The 20,043-nt window shown below is 39.3% G+C and overlaps 1 protein-coding gene across 1 annotated transcript in view; it reads right to left on the bottom strand.

Annotated features, from left to right (window-relative positions):
* Nucleotides 1-1,919: 1,919 nt before the first annotated feature.
* Nucleotides 1,920-20,043, bottom strand: part of BRIP1 (BRCA1 interacting DNA helicase 1) — a 206,381-nt gene continuing 188,257 nt past the window's right edge. The window contains 4 exon segments of the mRNA XM_051824717.2: nucleotides 1,920-2,341; nucleotides 2,343-2,982; nucleotides 4,838-5,158; nucleotides 18,257-18,339. Coding sequence (XP_051680677.2) covers nucleotides 2,164-2,341; nucleotides 2,343-2,982; nucleotides 4,838-5,158; nucleotides 18,257-18,339 — 1,222 coding nt within the window. The 3' untranslated portion in view covers nucleotides 1,920-2,163.

Genomic DNA, 20,043 nt, shown 5'->3' with positions numbered 1-20,043 from the left:
AATCTACTTATTTATTTGAGAGGTAGTTATAGACAATGAAAAGGAGAGACAGAGAAAGGTCTTCCATCCGCTGGTTCACTCCCCAGATGGTCGCAACAGCCACAGCTGAGCCAATCCAAAGCCAGGAGCCAGGAGCTTCTTCCAGGTCTCCCACGTGGGTGCAGGGGTCCAAGCACGTGGGCCATCGTGTACTACTATCCCAGGCCATAGCAGAGAGCTGGATTGGAAGAGGAGCAGCCAGGACTCAAACCGGCGGCCATCTGGGATGCTGGCACTGCAGACGGCAGCTTTACCCATTATGTCACAGAGATGGTCCCCTAGATACTCCTTTAAATTAAGGATTTTTAAAGCTGAAAGGAATTTTTATGACTTCATGAAACTACATTCCGCATTTCACAGATGAAAGTGATTCTTTGAAAGGCAAATGACTAGTGAATTAGTGGCAGAACTAGAATAGAAATCGTCTCTTGTCCACTACCCTAATCTAATTTAACAGCAATACCAGAGGGGAGAAATGGTTTCATACTCTTTAAAAATGAGGTTAAAATTACTTTCTAATCTAGTGTTTGGTACCTATTATCCACTGATCAACCAAGATAAATATATAATACTAGGTGGAATCTAGTGTATCCCAATCTATAAATTCTTTACTTGGCCAGTTGTCATCTTACATTCTTCAAATTACAGATGTAATATCCAATGCTATAGAAAAAAAGCCAAATTATACCTAAATACCATCAACATGAAAGCAAACATATGCATTTAAAATAATTTATCCAAATGAATGCAAAAAATGTCTGATTATTGGGAATTTTGACTTGATAATAGAATATACATACAACTTGAACTCATAAAATGTCAGTTGAAGTCACTCACAAGAAGTCTGCTCGCTGAAAACAGATGTTTCTTAGAAAAAAAAGATCAGGGAGTGTATTTTTGGAATGATGTCAGAGATGTCATCTTTTATCAGAGCATCTGATTAGATGGTTCTGTTTACAAAAATGTAAACACAGAATCCACAGTGAGGAATCCACACTGTGCTCTAAAGGACCATCTTTCTGCTAGGAAGTTATATATGAAGATTCTTTAAGAAGTTCATGGGAAACTATGCATGGACTTAACACATTTTTTGCGCCAAAATAAAGATATTTAAATTCCATTTTCCATGACTTTTTTAAAGTACTCTTGTATATAAAATTTATATATGAAGCTTCCATGTTAGTAGTTGCATAGTTAAAACTTTATGCCAGGATGTGCCACTTTTTCCTACAATCATGATGAAGCTAAATAATTACAACTGAAAATGTGGAATACTTCATTTGGCACTTTATAACATTACATAAATTTATGATTTTAGGTTTATCAAACAAAAATACATCTACTTTTAACAAAAGAACATTGATTTCTAAAAAAAAGTCTCGGAATAATTTGAGGTAAATCTGTAGTGAGGGGCCGGCGCTGTGGTTCAGTGGGTTAATGCCCTGGCCTGAAGTGCCAGCATCTCATATGGGTGCCGGTTTGAGACACGGCTGCTCCACTTCTGATCCACCTCTCTGCTATGGTCTGGGAAAGCAGAAGATGGCCCAAGTCCTTGGGCCCCTGCACCCACGTGGGTGACCCGGAAGAAGTTCCTGGCTCCTGGCTTCAGATCAGCACAGCTCCGACCGTTGCGGCCAATTGGGGAGTGAACCATCGGATGGAAGACCTCTCTCTCTCTGCCCCTCCTCTCTCTGTGTAACTGTGACTTTCAAATAAATATTAAAAAAAAAAAAAATCTGTAGTGAAACATGGCTGAGCTGTGACTAGATCACACTGCTACTAGTCCCTCTGCGTCAGTATGAAAACAAATGCAGTAGACTACAAAATATGAATATGTGATATTAAAAGTGCCTTAGGAAATTAGATATCTTTCAGACTAATTTTAATTTATATTTAGCTAAGAAGATTTATTGGAGGTAAATACTTTGTATGAATCACTATCAAAATTTGTGAATATTAAAATTGTATTTCTGAACATAAAATAGACTTAAACATCTCAGTGAATTAAAATTATAGCTACAAAAATTTAAAGTATATCACTTACTCAATACATAAATTATTGATTACAACAGAGTTTAACACAAGCATGATAACCTATTTCTGCAGTTTGACAGTTAAGTATAATTACTTAACACCAGGGCTCACACCTTTATTTTTGGAAACAGATTGTTGAAAGTTGTTTAGATCTATTTCATGAGTATTTCTCAGTTTCAATTCATTTACGCAAGATGTTTTTACATTACCATCAATGTCATCAATTTTACCACCTTCAATATTCAACTCTGTGTCTGGGTGATCCTGTTTTCTTATCAATGACTGAATCCATTCCTTTTGTAGTTTTAATTTCTAAAAGGTCTGTAGCCAAAATGCAATTTGAATTATTAGCCAATCTGCTGCCCTTATCAGTGTTAATAGGCTCATTGTCTTCTTCATCTGTTTCTACAGGATCATAAAGTTCAGGTGTAAAATAGATGGATTCATCTTCTACTTCTGTCTCAGAAGCGCTACCTGAAGTTGAATGGGCAGCATCTTCATTTACTGGGGGTAATTCAGTGTCCAGACCCAGGGCCTCTTCATAACTGAGTGGTTGTCTGGAATGATGCTCAATCTTTACTGAAGAAACAATGGTTTCTGACTGAGGACATGATCCAAATGACGTTTTTACTGTAGGAGTTGAGGACTCAGGTTTATCAGAGAGTGGCAAAAGAGTTTTATTTTCCGTGTTTTCTGTTTTGAAAGTACAAGGACTAGAGGTGCAGTTCTTTGGTGACCTGAGCTCAGGTGTTGTGGTCTGTATTTTACCAGTAACGAACTGTCCCAAAGAATGAAAGTTAGACCAGCTGACTCTGTTGGTTTGCTTGCCGAACGTTGGGCTTGTAGATCGGGAAATGATCCTTTTCTCTTTCTTTGTCTGTACAGACTCTTCCAATAACACTGGGTCATCTAAGAATACAAAAATATAGTAACTTTTAAGTTTCTGCTCCTAGCCAAGATAATCATAGTAGGTTAAAATTATTATTTATTATAAATGCTTAAATAGCTGTATTGGGTACATAATTCAGATCCCACAACCAATAGTGATGGAATTTCAGCTCAGAATAAAATGTTAACCCTGAAGGGAATCTTGGGTTTCTGGTATTTCCTAGCCCAAGTTAACGCTTTCTGGTAAGCCACCAAATTCCACAGCATGGACCTCCTGACTGGTGGAAGGAGGGTTAAAAAAGAGAAGAAGAAAACTGATTAAAGGTGTGAATAGGCTGTAAAAAATTTGCCCTAAAAATCCGTCAAAGATTAAGGAGCCACAGCGCCAACCCCGACTATGACGATTATTTAAAAGCATATATTGGGGCCGGCACTGTGGCACAGCGGGTTAACGCCCTGGCCTGAAGCACTGGCATCCCATATAGGCTCTGGTTCAAGACCTAGCTGCTCCACTTCTGATCTGGCTCTCTGCTATGGCCTGGGAAAGCAGTAGAAGATGGCCCAAGTGCTTGGACCCCTGCACCCACATGGGAGATCTAGAGGAGTCTCCTGGCTTCGGATTGGTGCAGCTCTGGCCGTTGCGGCCTACTGGGGAGTGAACGATTGGATGAAGGACCTTTCTCTCTCAGGCTCTCCTCTCTCTGTGTAACTCTTTCAAATAAATAAATAAATCCTAAAAAAGCATATACTATAAAAATACATGTTTAAACACTGATATGAAGGTACAGTGATTTATAATTTTAATTGTTTAATTCATACCAGAGTTCAGAAAGCTTTTTCTGTTACAGGTCAGATAGTAAATATTTTAGGCTTGCTGCTAATGTTGTCTTTGTTGCAACTACACAGTTGTTAGTGTGATGCATAAGTCTTTGCAATATGTAAATGAACCAGCAGGATTGTGTTCCATTAAACTTTACTTAACAAAAACGGACTGAATTTGGTTCATGGGCTACAATGTGCCAATCTCTAACAGATTTTTTTTCTAATAATTTTAAAATATTTTTTAAAAAAATTTTTGACAGGCAGAGTGGACAGTGAGAGAGAGAGACAGAGAGAAAGGTCTTCCTTTGCCGTTGGTTCACCCTCCAATGGCCGCCGCGGTCAGCGCGCTGCGGCCGGCGCACCGCGCTGATCCGATGGCAGGAGCCAGGTACTTATCCTGGTCTCCCATGGGGTGCAGGGCCCAAGGACTTGGGCCATCCTCCACTGCCTTCCCGGGCCACAGCAGAGAGCTGGCCTGGAAGAGGGGCAACCGGGAGAGAATCCGGCGCCCCGACCGGGACTAGAACCCGGTGTGCCGGCGCCGCAAGGTGGAGGATTAGCTTAGTGAGCCAGGGCGCCAGCCAATTTTAAAATATTTTTATCATTTAGAATGACTTTCACCTCCTGAGAAACAAAGTTCATCTAAGAAGTATCCACAGACTGGACCAATACCTGTACAGCCTTCTGAATAACATCTACTACTGGCAAAGTACTTTAGAATTCCATGATATTTAGTCTCTCACTTGACCCTTACAATGCTTTCTGTAGAGACAGCTAGGCAGGTTTTTTTTCCATTTTTTTTCCAATTATAACTCAAAAAGCTAAGTGACTTGCTCATGATCACAAAGCTAGTTCATGGAAATAGAACACTTTGGTTTCCTGTCAAAAGTTTGTCCCCATTCTAATATATACCATACTTTTTGTTATCTTATGATAACTTTATTTTTCCTTTAATATGTTGGTTTATAATATAATCTGTACCAAAATAAAATCATTTCACTGAATATAATGAAAGAATTCTTTAGCAAATGTAAATTGGCAAAACTGTTCATACTTCCACGCTTTCTGGAGATGATGCCACTTGGTAGAGATGGGTTTTCAGTAACTTTTTTAGGGCACTGTAGTTCCTGGATACACATTTCTGTGTCATCTTCCTTAGGATTTTCTGGTGATAGATGACTTGCCAGATCCAGTAAGTAAGCTGGCGCACTGTCCTTTAAACAGGCCACTTCAAGAGTAGACTCTTGGTCCTTCACATACTTTCTGGTTACATCAATTTCTTTTTGGTGTTTTTTGGAAAATTCAGCCAAGGACTCTAGTGCACTTTCAAAGGTTGAATGGTGTTGAATCTGCTGCCTTACCCACTTAGGAAGTCCTAAAGGGGAGGGGAGGTGAAGAATATAAACAAACACAGAATATAACAAAATAAAAGATTGGTACTTAATTAAGGTATTACATATATGGAATCTTCAAAAGTTCATGGAAAATGAATATTGTAGAAAAATTATAGATGGATTTCAAATATTTTTTCACCAGAATAAACTTTTAATTCAATTTCCCATAAACTTTTTGAAGTATTTTAGTAAGAGAAAACCTAATTTTTAATGAAGTAACCTAATTTGCATTTTGAATACACATAATGGTTTTTGGCATTTTATTTTACATCTGATGTACAACATGCTCCATGACTTATGTTGGAATTATGTCCTGAGAAACCCACCGTACATTGAAAATGCTGTTAAGTCGACTATGCATTTACTAAATGCAAGCTACCTAACATCACAGCTTAGCAAAGCAATACATGGGTGCTTGACTTTTGTGATTGCAGGGCTGACTGGGGGGCCACAGCTCACAGTGTCATGAGAGTGCTGCATTTCATAGTGTCAGTCTGGGAAAAGATAAAAACCGAAGTATGGTTTCTGCTGAATATATATCCTCTCATTGGTTGAATTATCAAAAATCATGGACCATTTGTGTTCCCTAGTTGAGAATAACAGGAATCTAGCAAATTTAATTTTATCATAATGCCTCAGAAAACTTGCCTACCTTTTTAAACAATGCAACCTTCCATTTCCAATATTCCAAATTTGACCCCTTTTGTAAAAACTAAACACAAGATTCCAGCCTCAGCAGATTTTCTGTTCTACTATACCAATTTCAAATGCATCTGAAACTATTATAGAGGTGAAAGAAATAATAAAACATGTCCTATCTGAATTTTGATTATAAAAAAATCTAAATAAGGGATATGATTTGACTTGTGACATGAAAACTGCAAAAAAGGAACCGTACTAGGAGTATAAGGTTTTTTATAGTATGATTCACTTCATGATGAAATTAAAATCAGATATATGGACTTTCACAAAATAAAAATTCCCTGTTCATGTTGCCACACTTAGCTTCATATTTTGTAGCTATTATTTTTTAAAAGTCACTCTGGTATTACAAGGTGAGGATTTCATGCAATTTGAATTATCATACTTTCAAATGTATTCCATTAGTTTTTTTTGTTTGTTTGTTTTTTTGACAGGCAGAGTTAGACAGTGAGAGAGAGAGAGAGACAGAGAGAAAGGTCTTCCTTTGCCGTTGGTTCACCCTCCAATGGCCGCTGCGGCTGGCGCACCACACTGATCCGATGGCAGGAGCCAGGTGCTTCTCCTGGTCTCCCATGGGGTGCAGGGCCCAAGCACTTGGGCCATCCTCCACTGCCTTCCCGGGCCACAGCAGAGAGCTGGCCTGGAAGAGGGGCAACCGGGACAGAATCCGGCGCCCCAACCAGGACTAGAACCTGGTGTGCCGGTGCCGCAAGGTGGAGAATTAGCCTATTGAGCTGTGGTGCTGGCCCCATTAGTTTTTTAATGACTATCTTCTATTAATTATTTATGTAAGCTGAATTCAAATAAAAATCAGTCATCAAAAAAATTTGTGTTGCTGTGCTAATGTTACCAAGAAAACATTTTATACTTCATGAATGTCAGAAAAAGTACAGAAAAGACCGAAAATAATGGAAAATATTTAAACTATGTGATAAAAATTTAAGTTCTAGATATTAAAATTTAAAAATAAATAAGCATTTTCCTTAAATTTTTATATGTTTGCTTGGGGGAAATGGTTATACCAGATATAAATGTGTAATTCTATAAAACTTAAAAATGTTAGTATTAAACTTTTGATTTTGATCTTTTACCATACAATGTCCTCGTTTGCTTTTCAAAACTTGAAAGAATCTGAGCTCCACCTACTGACTAAACACCGGCACTTAGCATTTTTGCCTTTAGTTTCTGCTTGACCTAGGAGACTGCTTGCTTTACACAAAAAAGGAAGGAAAAAAATCAACAAAGCAATATTTTCTGCATTTATCCAGATGGTTGTTTTACTATCAAGCCTAATAGAGTAATCTAAACTTAAGAATATCTTTATTATAGTCTGACAAACTTTTTTATTGTAAAGGTAATAATAAAGATGCACATATACCCCACAGCTCTAGTTAGCTTCTTGGTATTGACTCTGAAAGACCTGTTACTGTTGGATGAAAATCACAGGGACATGTATTGATTTGAGTTGGAAAAAAAAAAAATGACTATCTACTTGATCTTGCTGCACACAGTGGTGCTTTATTTCCTTTCAGAAAGTACTACTTTTAATGAACATAAATTTAAAATAACTGAAGAAACAAATAAGTACAACAAACTTCATGATAGCCCAGAACAAAAGAATAAAGAATTCTAAGCAGCGGAATTGCTTAAATGTAAAAATTGAGTATTTCTTGGGAAATTCATTGCTGTAGAAGTGCTTTTCTCCTGACAGTGGTAAACGAAGTATTATTGTGTTACAGAACTGTATCTCACATTCTATGAAATTGAAGAATCCTAGCATTCTACACTATGTTGGTAATTAAATAAATTGTTACTTATAAAGAACTTTTGTAAATATTTGAGAATTAAAAGGCTAGATTTCCAGTCAACAGAAATTATTTATGTTTGGTCTAGTAATTCCAATTTTCTAATTCTTCTTCTTCTTCTTTTTTTAAACAGACACCACTGGCTGCTCCAAGATGGCAGAATAGGGAGGGAGCTTACTGATCTAGTGATCACCTTACAAAGGCGTACAAGCCGGTAGAGCAGGTGCCATTTTGGATATATATAACAGCTGTGCCAGCTCATGTCTGCATCTGGCAATCAGCTGAGTGGAGACTCCTGACTCTCGTGGGGAGAAATATCAGGGGGTGCTTGTGACTGTGTGAAGCTTCTGAACTAGGACTGTGAAAAAATACTGAGGGTTTATGGGAGAACTCACAGTGTGGCTGAGACTCTGAGCAGACTTGGTGGGAGATGCCACAAGCTCAGGCGGTCCTGGTTACCCGGTGAGAGACATTGCTGCGGAATCTGAACTTACACTGATGACTGCACAGATCCTCTGTGTAGTCCTTGGGACAGAGCGGACAAATATACCCACTGGAGTAGTGCTCAGGCACTGGTCTACATCCAGGAGAAGAGCTCAGTTGAACAGAATTACATCCCTTCTGATTAAAAAAAGAGAGGATTTACCACGCCAAACCTGGGTGTGTCACCTTAGGCATCCTCTTAACCCTGGAGAACTAAACAGAGCTCTCTGGCCACACCAACTACAAGCCTCTAGAGATTCACTGAAAGCAGACAGTCCACTTATCTATAGAGTCAATGTACAACGATACAGGCCGCCACAGCAGAAAAAAAAAAAGAAGAAGAAGAAACCAATGAGCATCTCCACAAATGCAACAATCCAAGAAACAAGAATAAGGAATCTATCCATTTCTGCTAGTTTGTTGGCATGCAACTCTTTGTGTAATTTCTGATAACTCTTTTTATTTCTGTGGTGTCTGTTGTTACATTCCCTCTTACATCTCTAATTGTATTGATTTGGGTCTTCTCTCTACTTTTTTTTTTGGTTGGGCCAATGGTGTGTCAATTTTGTTTATTTATTTATTTTTTTTTTTTTCAAAAAAAAAAAAAAAACCAGCTCTTCGTTTTGCTGATCTTTTATAATGTTTTTTTTGGGATTCACTTTTGTTGATTTCTCCTCTAATTTTAATTATTTCTCTTCTCCTACTAGTTTTGGGTTTGGTTTACTATAGCAGAAATGGATAGATTCCTTGGGGGCTGGTGCTGTGGCTCACTTGGTTAATCCTCGCCTGCAGGGCCGGCATCCCATATGGGTGCCAGGTTCTAGTTGCGGTTGTTCTTCTTCCAGTCAGCTCTCTGCTATGGCCCGGGAAGGCAGTGGAGGATGGCCCAGGTGCTTGGGCTCTTGCACGCACATGGGAGACCAGGAAGAGACACCTGGCTCCTGGCTTCAGATGGGTGTAGTTCCTAATTCCGGCCATAGTGGCCATTTTGGGGGGTGAACCAATGGAAGGAAGACCTTTCTCTCTTACACTGTCTAACTCTATCTGTCAAATAAAAAAAAAAAAAAAAAGATGGATTCCTGGATGCATACAACCTACCTAAATTGAACCATGAAGACATAGAAAACCTAAACAAATAAAAGAGAAATCTGCACCTCAATGTTTATTGCAGCTCAATTCACGATAGCTAAGACATGAAATCAACCTAAATGCCCATCAACAGAAGACTGGATAAAGAAATTATGGGATATGTATCTATGGAATTCTGCACAGCAGTAGAAAAAAATAATGAAATCTTGTCATTTGCAACAAAATGGAGGAATCTGGAAAACATCATGCTGAGTGAAATAAGCCAGTCCCAAAGGGTCAAATATTATATATTTTCCCTGATCTGTGACAACTGAGCACCTAAAAGGAAACCTGTAGAAGTGAAACTGACACTATGAGAAGCAATGACTTTATCAGCCCTTCTTTTCTACTTAATACCATTGGTTAAACTCTTTAATTAACACAGAATTATTCTTTCATGTTTAAATCCAACTGAAAATTGATCCACATTAAAAATAAGAGTGGGAATAAGAGAGGGAGGAGATACACAGTTCAGCACATGCTAACTGATCATAAAGATAGGATTACGTGTTAGAGGAATCACATAAGAACAGTGTCTGCTAATATTTGATAGAATTAAAAAGGGGAGAATGGTCCAACATGGGAAGTGGGATAGACAACAGATTCATAGAATGACAAATGCTCTAAACAGCACTTTGGCCTCAAAATAGTCCTTAAGGCATTCGGATCTGGCTACAAAGCCCATGAGAGTATCTCAGGCATGGAAAGCCAAGACACTGTGGCAAAAATTGACCTAAATGAAAGATCTCTGTCAGTGAGAGTCCAGTGGAAAGAAGGGGCCATCAAAGAAGGAGGTACTTTTCTCTGAAGGGAGGAGAGAACTTCCACTTTGATTATGGCCTTGTCTAAATAAGGTTGGAGTATGTGAACTCAAGAGCTTCCATAGCTTTGGCAGCTCATAACAAGAGCCTTGTGATCACTGATATCATAAATAAGAGTGTCAATTGTTAAATCAACAACAGGAGTCACTGTGCACTTACTCCCCATGTTGGACCTCTGTCCTTAATGTGTTGTACTATGAGAATTAATGGGTAAAACTAGGCTTCAAACAGTACTTTGTAAGTTGATCTTCTGTATATAAAGCTAATTAAAAATGAATCTTAATGAAGAATGGGATGGGAGAGGCAGTAAGAGATGGGATGGCTCGCAGGTAGGAGGGTGGTTATAGGGAGGGGAGAGAACCATTATAATCCAAAAGTTGTATTTTTGAAATTTATATTTATTAAATAAAAGTTTTCTATAAAAAAGACACCATTAAATATCAAAGATTTGAGAATGTAGAAGAGGAAGTCTTAAACCCTCCTCCCTCCTAGGTAGCAACTGGCTCAGTAACAATAAATGGACCACACTGCTTTGTGAGAAATCCAGAAGCCAGGTGAGAGGCTCTCACACCCTGCTAGCACAAAACACGCTGCATTCTAGCAGGTAAACCATCTCATCTAGTCCCTTGCTGAGAACACTGTTAAGTAAGTATCTGCAAGCAAACACCCAGCTCCTGGATTCTCCTTAGAAGAACAGAGAAGACAGGACTGTTTGTCCACTGTTGTGAATTTTTGGACAGCTGTCTGAGGCAACTGCTTGTTTCGCCTGGTTATACAGTATGCTGATATGACCCAGCATACTACACCTATGGGGGCCACTGGGAATGAAAGATCTGGACAAAAGGCTGCTGCTCCACAGGAACTATGGTCCCACGGCCAAGCGCTGACTCTGCTCCGTGGCCATCTTCTCAGGCAGAAAGAGAAGCCTGGAGCCTGTGCCCAGCACTCTGGCTTCACAGTGATCTTAGCAGGGACTGGTCTCCATCTCACTTGCTGTGGAGTATTGACGGGACCTTACAGTCTACGTGCCTGAGGTCCGCTAGAGGCAAAAGAGCTGACCAGACTGCTTCTGCCTCAGAGACCTCATGATATAAGAGACAGATAAGAGGGAGCAAGATATTGTGATGTCTAGAAAAAAGAGCCTGGAAAATCCATATTTTAGAAATCTATAAACACTAGTCCAGAGAAGACAGAGCCACAAAAAAGATTTAGGAGGATCCCAGAATGCTTGCATAGGCTGACAGATGTAGGTCTTTTCCTGTACAAAACCAGTCCTAAACACCGTGAGGCGACTGCTATTAGGATATCAATACAACGCTGTGAGAAATACAGAGAAACAGGGACAAAGAGCACCATCAAAGGAATGAAATAAATCTCCAGAAATCGATCCTAAACAGAGGTATATGAATTACCTAACAAATAATTTAAGATAACTGTTAAAAAATGATATGCGGGGAGAGGAAGAGGAAAAGAAAGTATCAGCAAAGAGATAAGATAATACAAATAAGAACCAAATAAATTTTGGAGCTTGAAAAATGCGAGAAATAAACTGAACTAAACTAAACTTAAGAAGACCTGAGGGGGCTGGGGCTGGTTCAAGTCCTGGCTGCTCCTCTTCCGATCCAGCTCTCTGCTATGGCCTGGGAAAGCAGTGGAAGATGGCTCAACTCCTTGGGCCCCTACACCCACGTGGGAGACCTGGAGGAAGCTCCTGACTTCAGATTGGTGTAGCTCTGGCCGTTGCAGCCATCTGGGGAGTGAACCAGTGGAATTGAAGACCTCTTTCTCTCTCTCTGGCTCTACCTCTAACTCTGTCTTTCAAATAAAAAAAAATATTATTTTAAAAAAAGAAGAACACTTGACTAAGCAGAAGAAAAAAATCAGCAATACACAATTCTTCTTAAGTGCTGAAACTTAACTGAAAAGTGATCACTGTTAAATATAAGAGTGGGAATAAGAGAGGGAAGAGATGTGCAATTCGGGACATGCTCAAGCTGACTTACCTCAAACGATAGAATTAGAAACATACCAGGGGATTCCAATTCAATCCCATCAAGGTGGCATGTACCAATGCCATCTCACTAGTCCCAGTGATCAATTTCTATTCACAATTGATCATAATGATAGGACTAAGAACCAAAGGGATCACATAAACAAGACTAGTGTCTGCAAATACTAGCTGATAGAATAAAAAAGGGAGAGAATGATCCAACATGGGAAGTGAGATACACAGCAGACCCATAGAACGGTAGATGTCCTAAACAGCACTCTGGCCTCAGAATCAGCCCTTAAAGCATGCAGATCCGGCTGAAATGCCCATGAGAGTATTTCAGGCATGGAAAGCCAAGACACTCTGGAAAAAAAAAAAAAAAAAAAAAAAAAAACTAAATGAAAGATCTCTGCGAGTGAGATCCCAGTGGAAAGAACGGCCATCAAAGAAGGAGGTACCTTTCTCTGAAGGGAGGAGAGAACTTCCACTTTGACCATGGCCTTGTCTAAAAATTATCAGAGTCAGTGAACTCAGGGGGCTTCCATAGCCTTGGCAATTCATGACAAGAGCCTAGGTTGATTACTGATGCCATAAACAAGAGTGTCAATTTGTTAAGTCAACAACAGGAGTCACTGTGCACTTACTCTTCATGTAGGATCTTTGTCCTTAGTGTACTGTACATTGAGATTTAATGCTATAACTGGTACTCAAACAGTATTTTTCACTTTATGTTTCTGTGTGGGAGCAAACTGTTGAAATCTTTACTTAATGTATGCTAAACTGATCTTCTGTATATAAAGAGAATCGAAAATGAATCTTGATGTGAATTGGAAGGGGAGAGGGAGTAGGAAAGGGGAGAGTTGCGGGTGGGAGGGACGTTATGGGGGGGAAGCCATTGTAATCCATAAGCTGTACTTTGGAAATTTATATTCATTAAATAAAAGTTTAAAAAAAAAAACAAATAAAAAAAAAGAAAAGAATCAGTGAACCTAATTTAAAATTATCCACTCAGAGGAGTAAAAAGGGAAAAAAAAAATAACCTGGAAGAAAAAAGTGAAGAAAGCACAAAGTGTTTAAGGGACACCACCAGGCAGAGCAGTAAATGAATTCTTAGAGTCCTAGAAAGAGAAAGGAGAAGAACAAAAAGTTTATAGATGCAATGAGCAAAAACTTCTTAAACTGGAGGAAAAAATTGATATCCAGATTCAAGAAGTCCTATCGACCCAAACCGGATGAACCCAAAGTCTATATGAAGATACAATATAATCAAATTATTAAAAGTCAAAATGAGAGTTTTGAAAGCAGCAAGGGAAAAGCAATGAATCGCCATAAGACTATCAATGGATTTCTCCTGGCCAGATGAAAGTGGGATAATACAGTCAAAGTTATGAAAGGGGAAACCTCCCAGGCAAGAACAGGATATCTGGTAAAATTGTCCATCAAAATGAAGGAAAGATGGGGCCATTATTGTGGTATAGCAGATTAAGCCCAACACCTACAACACCACCATCATCCATGAGTGTTGTTTCAAGTCCTGGTCACTCCACTTCTGATCCACAAGCTAATGGGCTGGAAAAGCAGAGATGGCACAAGTCCTTGGGTACCTGCCACCCTTATGGGAAACCTGTACGAAGCTCATGGCTTAGGCATGGCCCAGTCATTAAATCCATTTGGGGAGTGAATGGATGATCTCTCTCTCTCTCCTCCCATAACTCTACCTTTCAAATAAAAAAAACTACATCTTTATGTTTCCTTCATTTTTAAAAAAGATTTTCCCATGGGGCCGGTGCCATGGTACACTAGGTTAATCCTCCGCTTGCAGCGCTGGCATCCCATTGGGCGCTGATTCTAGTCCTGGTTGCCCCTCTTCCAGTCCAGCTCTCTCTGCTGTGGCCGGGAAGGCAGTGGAGGATGGCCCAAGTGCCATCCAAGGGTCATGTGGGCCCCTGCACCCACATGGGAGACCAGGAAGAAGCTCCTGGCTCCTGATCAGTGCAGCTCTGGCCGTTGCGGCCATTTGGGGAGTGAATCAATTGGAAGAAGACCTTTCTCTCTGTCTCTGTCTGTAACGCTACCTGTTAGATAGATAGATAGATAGATAGATAGATAGATAGATAGATAGATAGATTTTCCCAGGTCATCACCACTAGATCTGTCTGGCAAGAAATATTAAAAAACAACAACAAAAAAGTCTGCCAAACAGAAATACAAAAGCATAAACTATAGTTTGCTGGCAAAGGTATACATGTAGAAAAAGACAATAAAGTAGCAACAAAATTGCTTTTAATCAGAAATTAAACACAACAGTATAAAAATACAACTATAAACAGATACACAGTATAAAAAGGTATGATTTTTTACTTCAATAACTGGTGGTCAAAAAGTAAATTTTTGCATGTGATTGAAGTTGTTATCACTGAAAACATTGCTATAAGATGTTTTATGGGAGAGCCATATAACAACTCATAGAACAGAGAAAGAAAGAAAGCACGCTACTGCAAGCATAATGGTTAAGCCATCATTTGGGATGCTCACATCCCACACTGAAGTGCCATGTTTCAAGTCCTTGGGGACTCTGCTCTCTGTTTCAGCTTCCTGCTAATATATATCCTGGCATCAGCAGTTAACGTTTCATCCTTGTCCGTGCCACCCATGTGGGAGACCAAGAATAAATTCTAGGTTCCTGGTTTGGGCCTGGCCCACCCCTGGCTGTTGTGTCATTTGGGGAGTGAACCAGAAGATGGGAGATCAGTCTTTCAATGAAACATAAATGAAGATTGTAAAAGAGAAAAAGGGACAGGAGAGCTACAAGTCAGACAAAACACTGCACACACGTCAATGGTAAAACCTTCCCTATCAAAAGCTGCCTTAAGACAAGGAGTTTAATCCATTTATACTCTGTTCAGGCTGCTATAACAAAAATACCATAGACAGGATGGTTTGAGTAGAAATAAAAGAACAGAAAAAAAAATGTTGGTATTTTTGAAAAGATTGACAAAACTGAGAAACCTTAAAGGAAGAGGAAACATTATAACTACTGGCACAGAAATAAAGATATCATATACTACTCTGAAAAATTATATTCCAATAATTTGGATAACCTTGAAGAAATGGGCAAGTTCATAGAAACACAGTCCTCTTAAACTGAATCACAATGAAATAGAATATCTGAACAGACCTATAACCAGTAGTAGATTAAATCACTTATAAAAACCCTCTCAACAAAGAAAATCCCGGGATAAGATGGCTTCACTGGTGAATTCTGCCAAACACACACACACACATACACACACACACACAAAGAAGAGGAGGAGAGAATACTTCCAAATCTCATTTTATGAGGCCAATACTACCCTGATACTAAAGCCAGACAAAGAAATTAAGAAGACTGTAGGCCAATATCGCTGATGAAAACAGATGAAAAAATCCTCATAAAATACTAGCTGGATTCAACAGCACATTAAAAGAATCATACACTCCCAAGTAGGAATTATTCTTTACATGCAAGCATGTTTCAAAACACAAATCAAAGTGAAATATTATATTAACAAAATGAAATATAAACATGATCCTTCTAACCAATGCAGAAAAGCATGTGACAAAATTCAACACCTGGGTCTGGTGCTGGGCTGGAGTGGGTAAGTCGTAGCTTCCCATATGGGTGCTCGCTGGAGTCCAGGCTGCTTTACTTCCAATCCAGCTCCCTGCTAAAGGCCTGGGCAAAGCAGAGGAAGATGGCCCAAGTGCTTGGGCCCATGATACCCATGTAAGAGACCTGGATGAAGCTCCTGGCTCTCTTCAGCTTTGCCAAGTGCTGGCTGTTGTAGCCATCTAGAGGGTGAACCAGTAGATGAAGATCTCTGTCTGTCTGTCTGTCTGTCTCTCCATTTCTCTGACTTTCAAATAAATAGATCTTAAAAAAAACTTCAACACCCTTTGATGATAAAAATTTAATAAACTAGAAGGAAATTACCTTAACATAATAAATGGTATATACGAAGCCCATATTTACAGTAGTTAAAAACCAAAGGCTTGGCCGGCGCCATGGCTCACTAGGCTAATCCTCCGCCTTGTGGTGCTGGCACACCAGGTTCTAGTCCTGGTCGGGGCGCCGGATTCTGTCCCAGTTGCCCCTCTTCCAGGCCAGCCCTCTGCTGTGGCCAGGGAGTGCAGTGGAGGATGGCCCAAGTGCTTGGGCCCTGCACCCCATGGGAGACCAGGAGAAGCACCTGGCTCCTGCCATTGGATCAGCGCGGTGCGCCGACTGCAGCGTGCCGGCCGCGGCAGCCATTGGAGAGTGAACCAACGGCAAAAGGAAGACCTTTCTCTCTGTTTCTCTCTCTCTCACTGTCCACTCTGCCTGCCAAAAAAAAAAAAAAAAAAAAAAAAAAAAAAAAAAAAAAACCAAAAACACCCAAAGGCTTTTCCTTAAGACCTGAAACAGGGATGTCCAATCTCAATAATTTTTTTAAAGGTTTATTTTATTTATTTGAAAGAGTTATAGAGAGAGGTAGAGACAGAAAGGTCTTCCATCTGCTGGTTCACAACCCAAATGGCTGCAATGGCTGGTGCTAGGTCAGGATGAAGCCAGGAACTTCATCCGGGTCTCCCACGTGGGTGCAGGGGCCCAAGGACTTGGGCTGTCCTCCACTGCTTTCCTAGGTGCATCAGCCCGGAGCTGGATTGAAAGTGGAGCACAACTGGGACTCGAACCAGTGCCCATATGGGATGCCGGCACTGCAGGCCAGGGCTTTAACCTGCTGCGCCACCGTGTCGGCCCCAAAATCTCACTAATTCTTAGTTGAAAGTCCTAAAAATAGAACTTTTAGGCAAGAAAAAGAAACATAATGAATCTGTGATGGAAAAGAAACAGCAAAATTATCTCGTCACAAATGACATGCTTTTAGATGAAAATTGAAAAAAAAAAAAAAAAAAAAAAAAAGAGTGTCAGACCTAGTAAATCCAGTAAAGCTGGAGGATACCAAAATCCACTTAAAAATTTGTTTCTGTATACTAACAACAAACATTAAAAAATATTCAGGAAGGATTTTAAGAAAACAATGCCATTTAGAATAGCATCAAAAACAAAAAATTAAAGATGACACATAGAAATGAAAAAGAACCACATGTTCACGGATTAGAAGACTTAATATTGTTAAAATATCCATACTACCAAAAGCAGTCTGCAAATTTCGTGCAATCTGTATCAATATCCTAATGACATGTTTTTAGAGATAGAAAAAGAAATCCTAAAGTTCATATGGAACCACAAAGGACCAACAGCAGGTAATGCTACAGGCATAATCTTTCCTGGTTTTAAAATAAATTACAGGGGCGAGCATTTAGTACATTATTTAAGATGCTGTTTAGGATACTTACATTTCACACCAGAGCCCTAGGTTTAAGTCCCATATCCACTCTGATTCCAGCTTCCTACTGATGTGTAGAGGAAGCTCGTAATGGTTTTAGTAGTTGGGTCCCTGCCACCCATGTGAAAGAACCAGGTTGAGATCTGGGTTTCTGCCTTTGGCCTGGCCCAGGTCCAGCTGTTATGGGCATTTAGAGAGTGATCCAGCAGATGGAGGATCTCCCTCTGTGTCTAACTCTGTCTCTCAAATAATTTTTTAAAAATGTATATATGAATACTGCCATATTCACTCCAGCATTGTTCCCAATACCTAAGTAGAAACAACCTAAACACCTAATGACAGAAGAATGAAGAAAATATGGCTCATATATACAACGAAATATTATTCAGAAATAGAATAGAAAACCCCATTAGAGACTGCAGCATGGATGAACTGTGAAGGCATGAGCCAATCACAAAAGGATAAATACTGCACAATTCAACTTGAATGAATTATCTGAGTAATCACTGACAAAAAGCAGGAAATATAATGGTGGTTGCCAGGGGTTAGAAGAAGGGGCAAAAGAGGCATCGCTGTTCAATTTGCATAATACTTCAGTTTTACAAAATAAAAAGTTCTAGAGCTCTGGTGTACAATATTCTACTTACAGTTAACTATATGGATCTATACCCTTAAAAAGTTAAGAAAGCAGATCTCATGTTATATATTTAAGCACAATTAAAAAAAAAAAAAAAAGCAGACTGTTAATGGTTCTTAGTCCAAGCCCAGCTGTGAATCTTACCAGATATATAGCGACTTGGGTTATTCCCGAAGCGATCATCCACTAGAATAAGAGCTCCCCAATCATTTTTGTGTCGAATACATCTACAAAAAATAGGGGGAAATAAAATATTGAAAATAAAAGCCAGATTTGTGATGGGACAGACAGAAAATCAATGGTGTGTCAGGTATACATTCCTTTAATTCATTATGAGAAAAGCTAAAGAAGGTACCAATACAATGTATCAAAGTAGGTATGTGAAGAAATCTATTTCTGCCAACTACTAATCTATATCCAAAAATGTTACATGTATTTTACTTCTAAATCAAGATCTTCCTTAGCTGCACAGGCTAATCTTTACGTATTAATAATAACTTTTACCTAAATGTCCTTTTTCCTAATTTTATGAGTTTTAATCATGAATATTTAATTTTGTAAAAAATATTTTACAATGTAATTGATATACTCATGCAGGTTTTCTTCTTTCAACTTAATATAGATAACACTGGTTAATTCAAATTTTGGAATAGCTTTGAATTTCTAGTATAATTGCTTGTAGTCTTGGTACATTATTCTTTTTATTGATTGTAAGATTTAATTTGCTGGTTTTTAAAATATTTCAAAAATTTTAAAATTGAAAAATGCACAGTTTAGTGGCTTGTAATATACATAATTCTGTACAACTTACATCACTATCAATTCTACAATTTTTATTACTCCAAAAAGTAATTACTCCAAAAAGTGCAAGGGGCCGACACTGTGATGTAGTGGGTAAAGCTGCCCACCTGCAGGGCCAGCATCCCATATGAGTGCCAGTTCAAGTCCCAACTGCTACACTTCCGATCCAGCTCTCTGCTATGGCCTGGGAAAGCGGCAGAAGATGGCCCAAGTCCTTGGACCCCTGCACCTGCATGGGAGGCCTGGAAGAAGCTTCTGGCTCATGGCTTCAGATCAGCGCAGCTCTGGCTATTGCAGTCATCTGGGGAGTGAACCAACAGATGGAAGACCTCTCTGTAACTCTGCCTTTCAAAAAATAAGCAAATCTTAAAAAAAAAAAAAAAAAAAAAATCCTGTGCCCACTACCAGTCACTCCAAATTAACTCAATTATATACCATCCTCTGGATACCACTAACATATTTTCTGTAATTATAGATTTGCCTATTTTGATCATTTTATTTAGCTGGAATCATAAAATATGTGGCATTTTGTTTTTTATTGCATAAATGAAAAAAGGTGATATAACATGTTTTTAAGATTGACTCATATCATATTCCTTTTTATGCCCGAAAAAATTGCTTTATGCAAGTATATGATATTTTGTTTACTCATAGTGAATAGAGATGTCTGTATTGTTTCTAATGTGGTTATGAACATTTTCAAACAAGTTTTTCTGGGAACATTTGTATACATGTTTTGTTTTGTTTTGTTTTGACAGGCAGAGTGGACAGAGAGAGAGAGACAGACAGAGAGAGAAAGGTCTTCCTTTACCGTTGGTTTACTCTCCAATGGCTACTGCAGCCAGCGCACCACGCTGATCCGATGGCAGGAGCCAGGTGCTTTTCCTGGTCTCCCATGGGGTGCAGGGCCCAAGCACTTGGGCCATCCTCCACTGCACTCCCGGGCCACAGCAGAGAGCTGGCCTGGAAGAGGGGCAACCGGGACAGAATCCAGTGCCCCGACCGGGACTCGAACCCTGGTGCTGGCGCCGCTAGGCAGAGATTAGCCTATTGAGCCACGGCACCAATATACATGTTTTTTATTCTTGGAGTGAATCTCTTGGGGTGATTACCTAGGAATAGAATTCCCG

This window comes from Oryctolagus cuniculus, chromosome 17 (genome assembly GCF_964237555.1).
Source record: "Oryctolagus cuniculus chromosome 17, mOryCun1.1, whole genome shotgun sequence".
Classification (NCBI taxonomy): domain Eukaryota; kingdom Metazoa; phylum Chordata; class Mammalia; order Lagomorpha; family Leporidae; genus Oryctolagus; species Oryctolagus cuniculus.
Note: the sequence above shows the minus strand (reverse complement) of the source record. Positions and strands in the feature narration are given on the sequence as shown.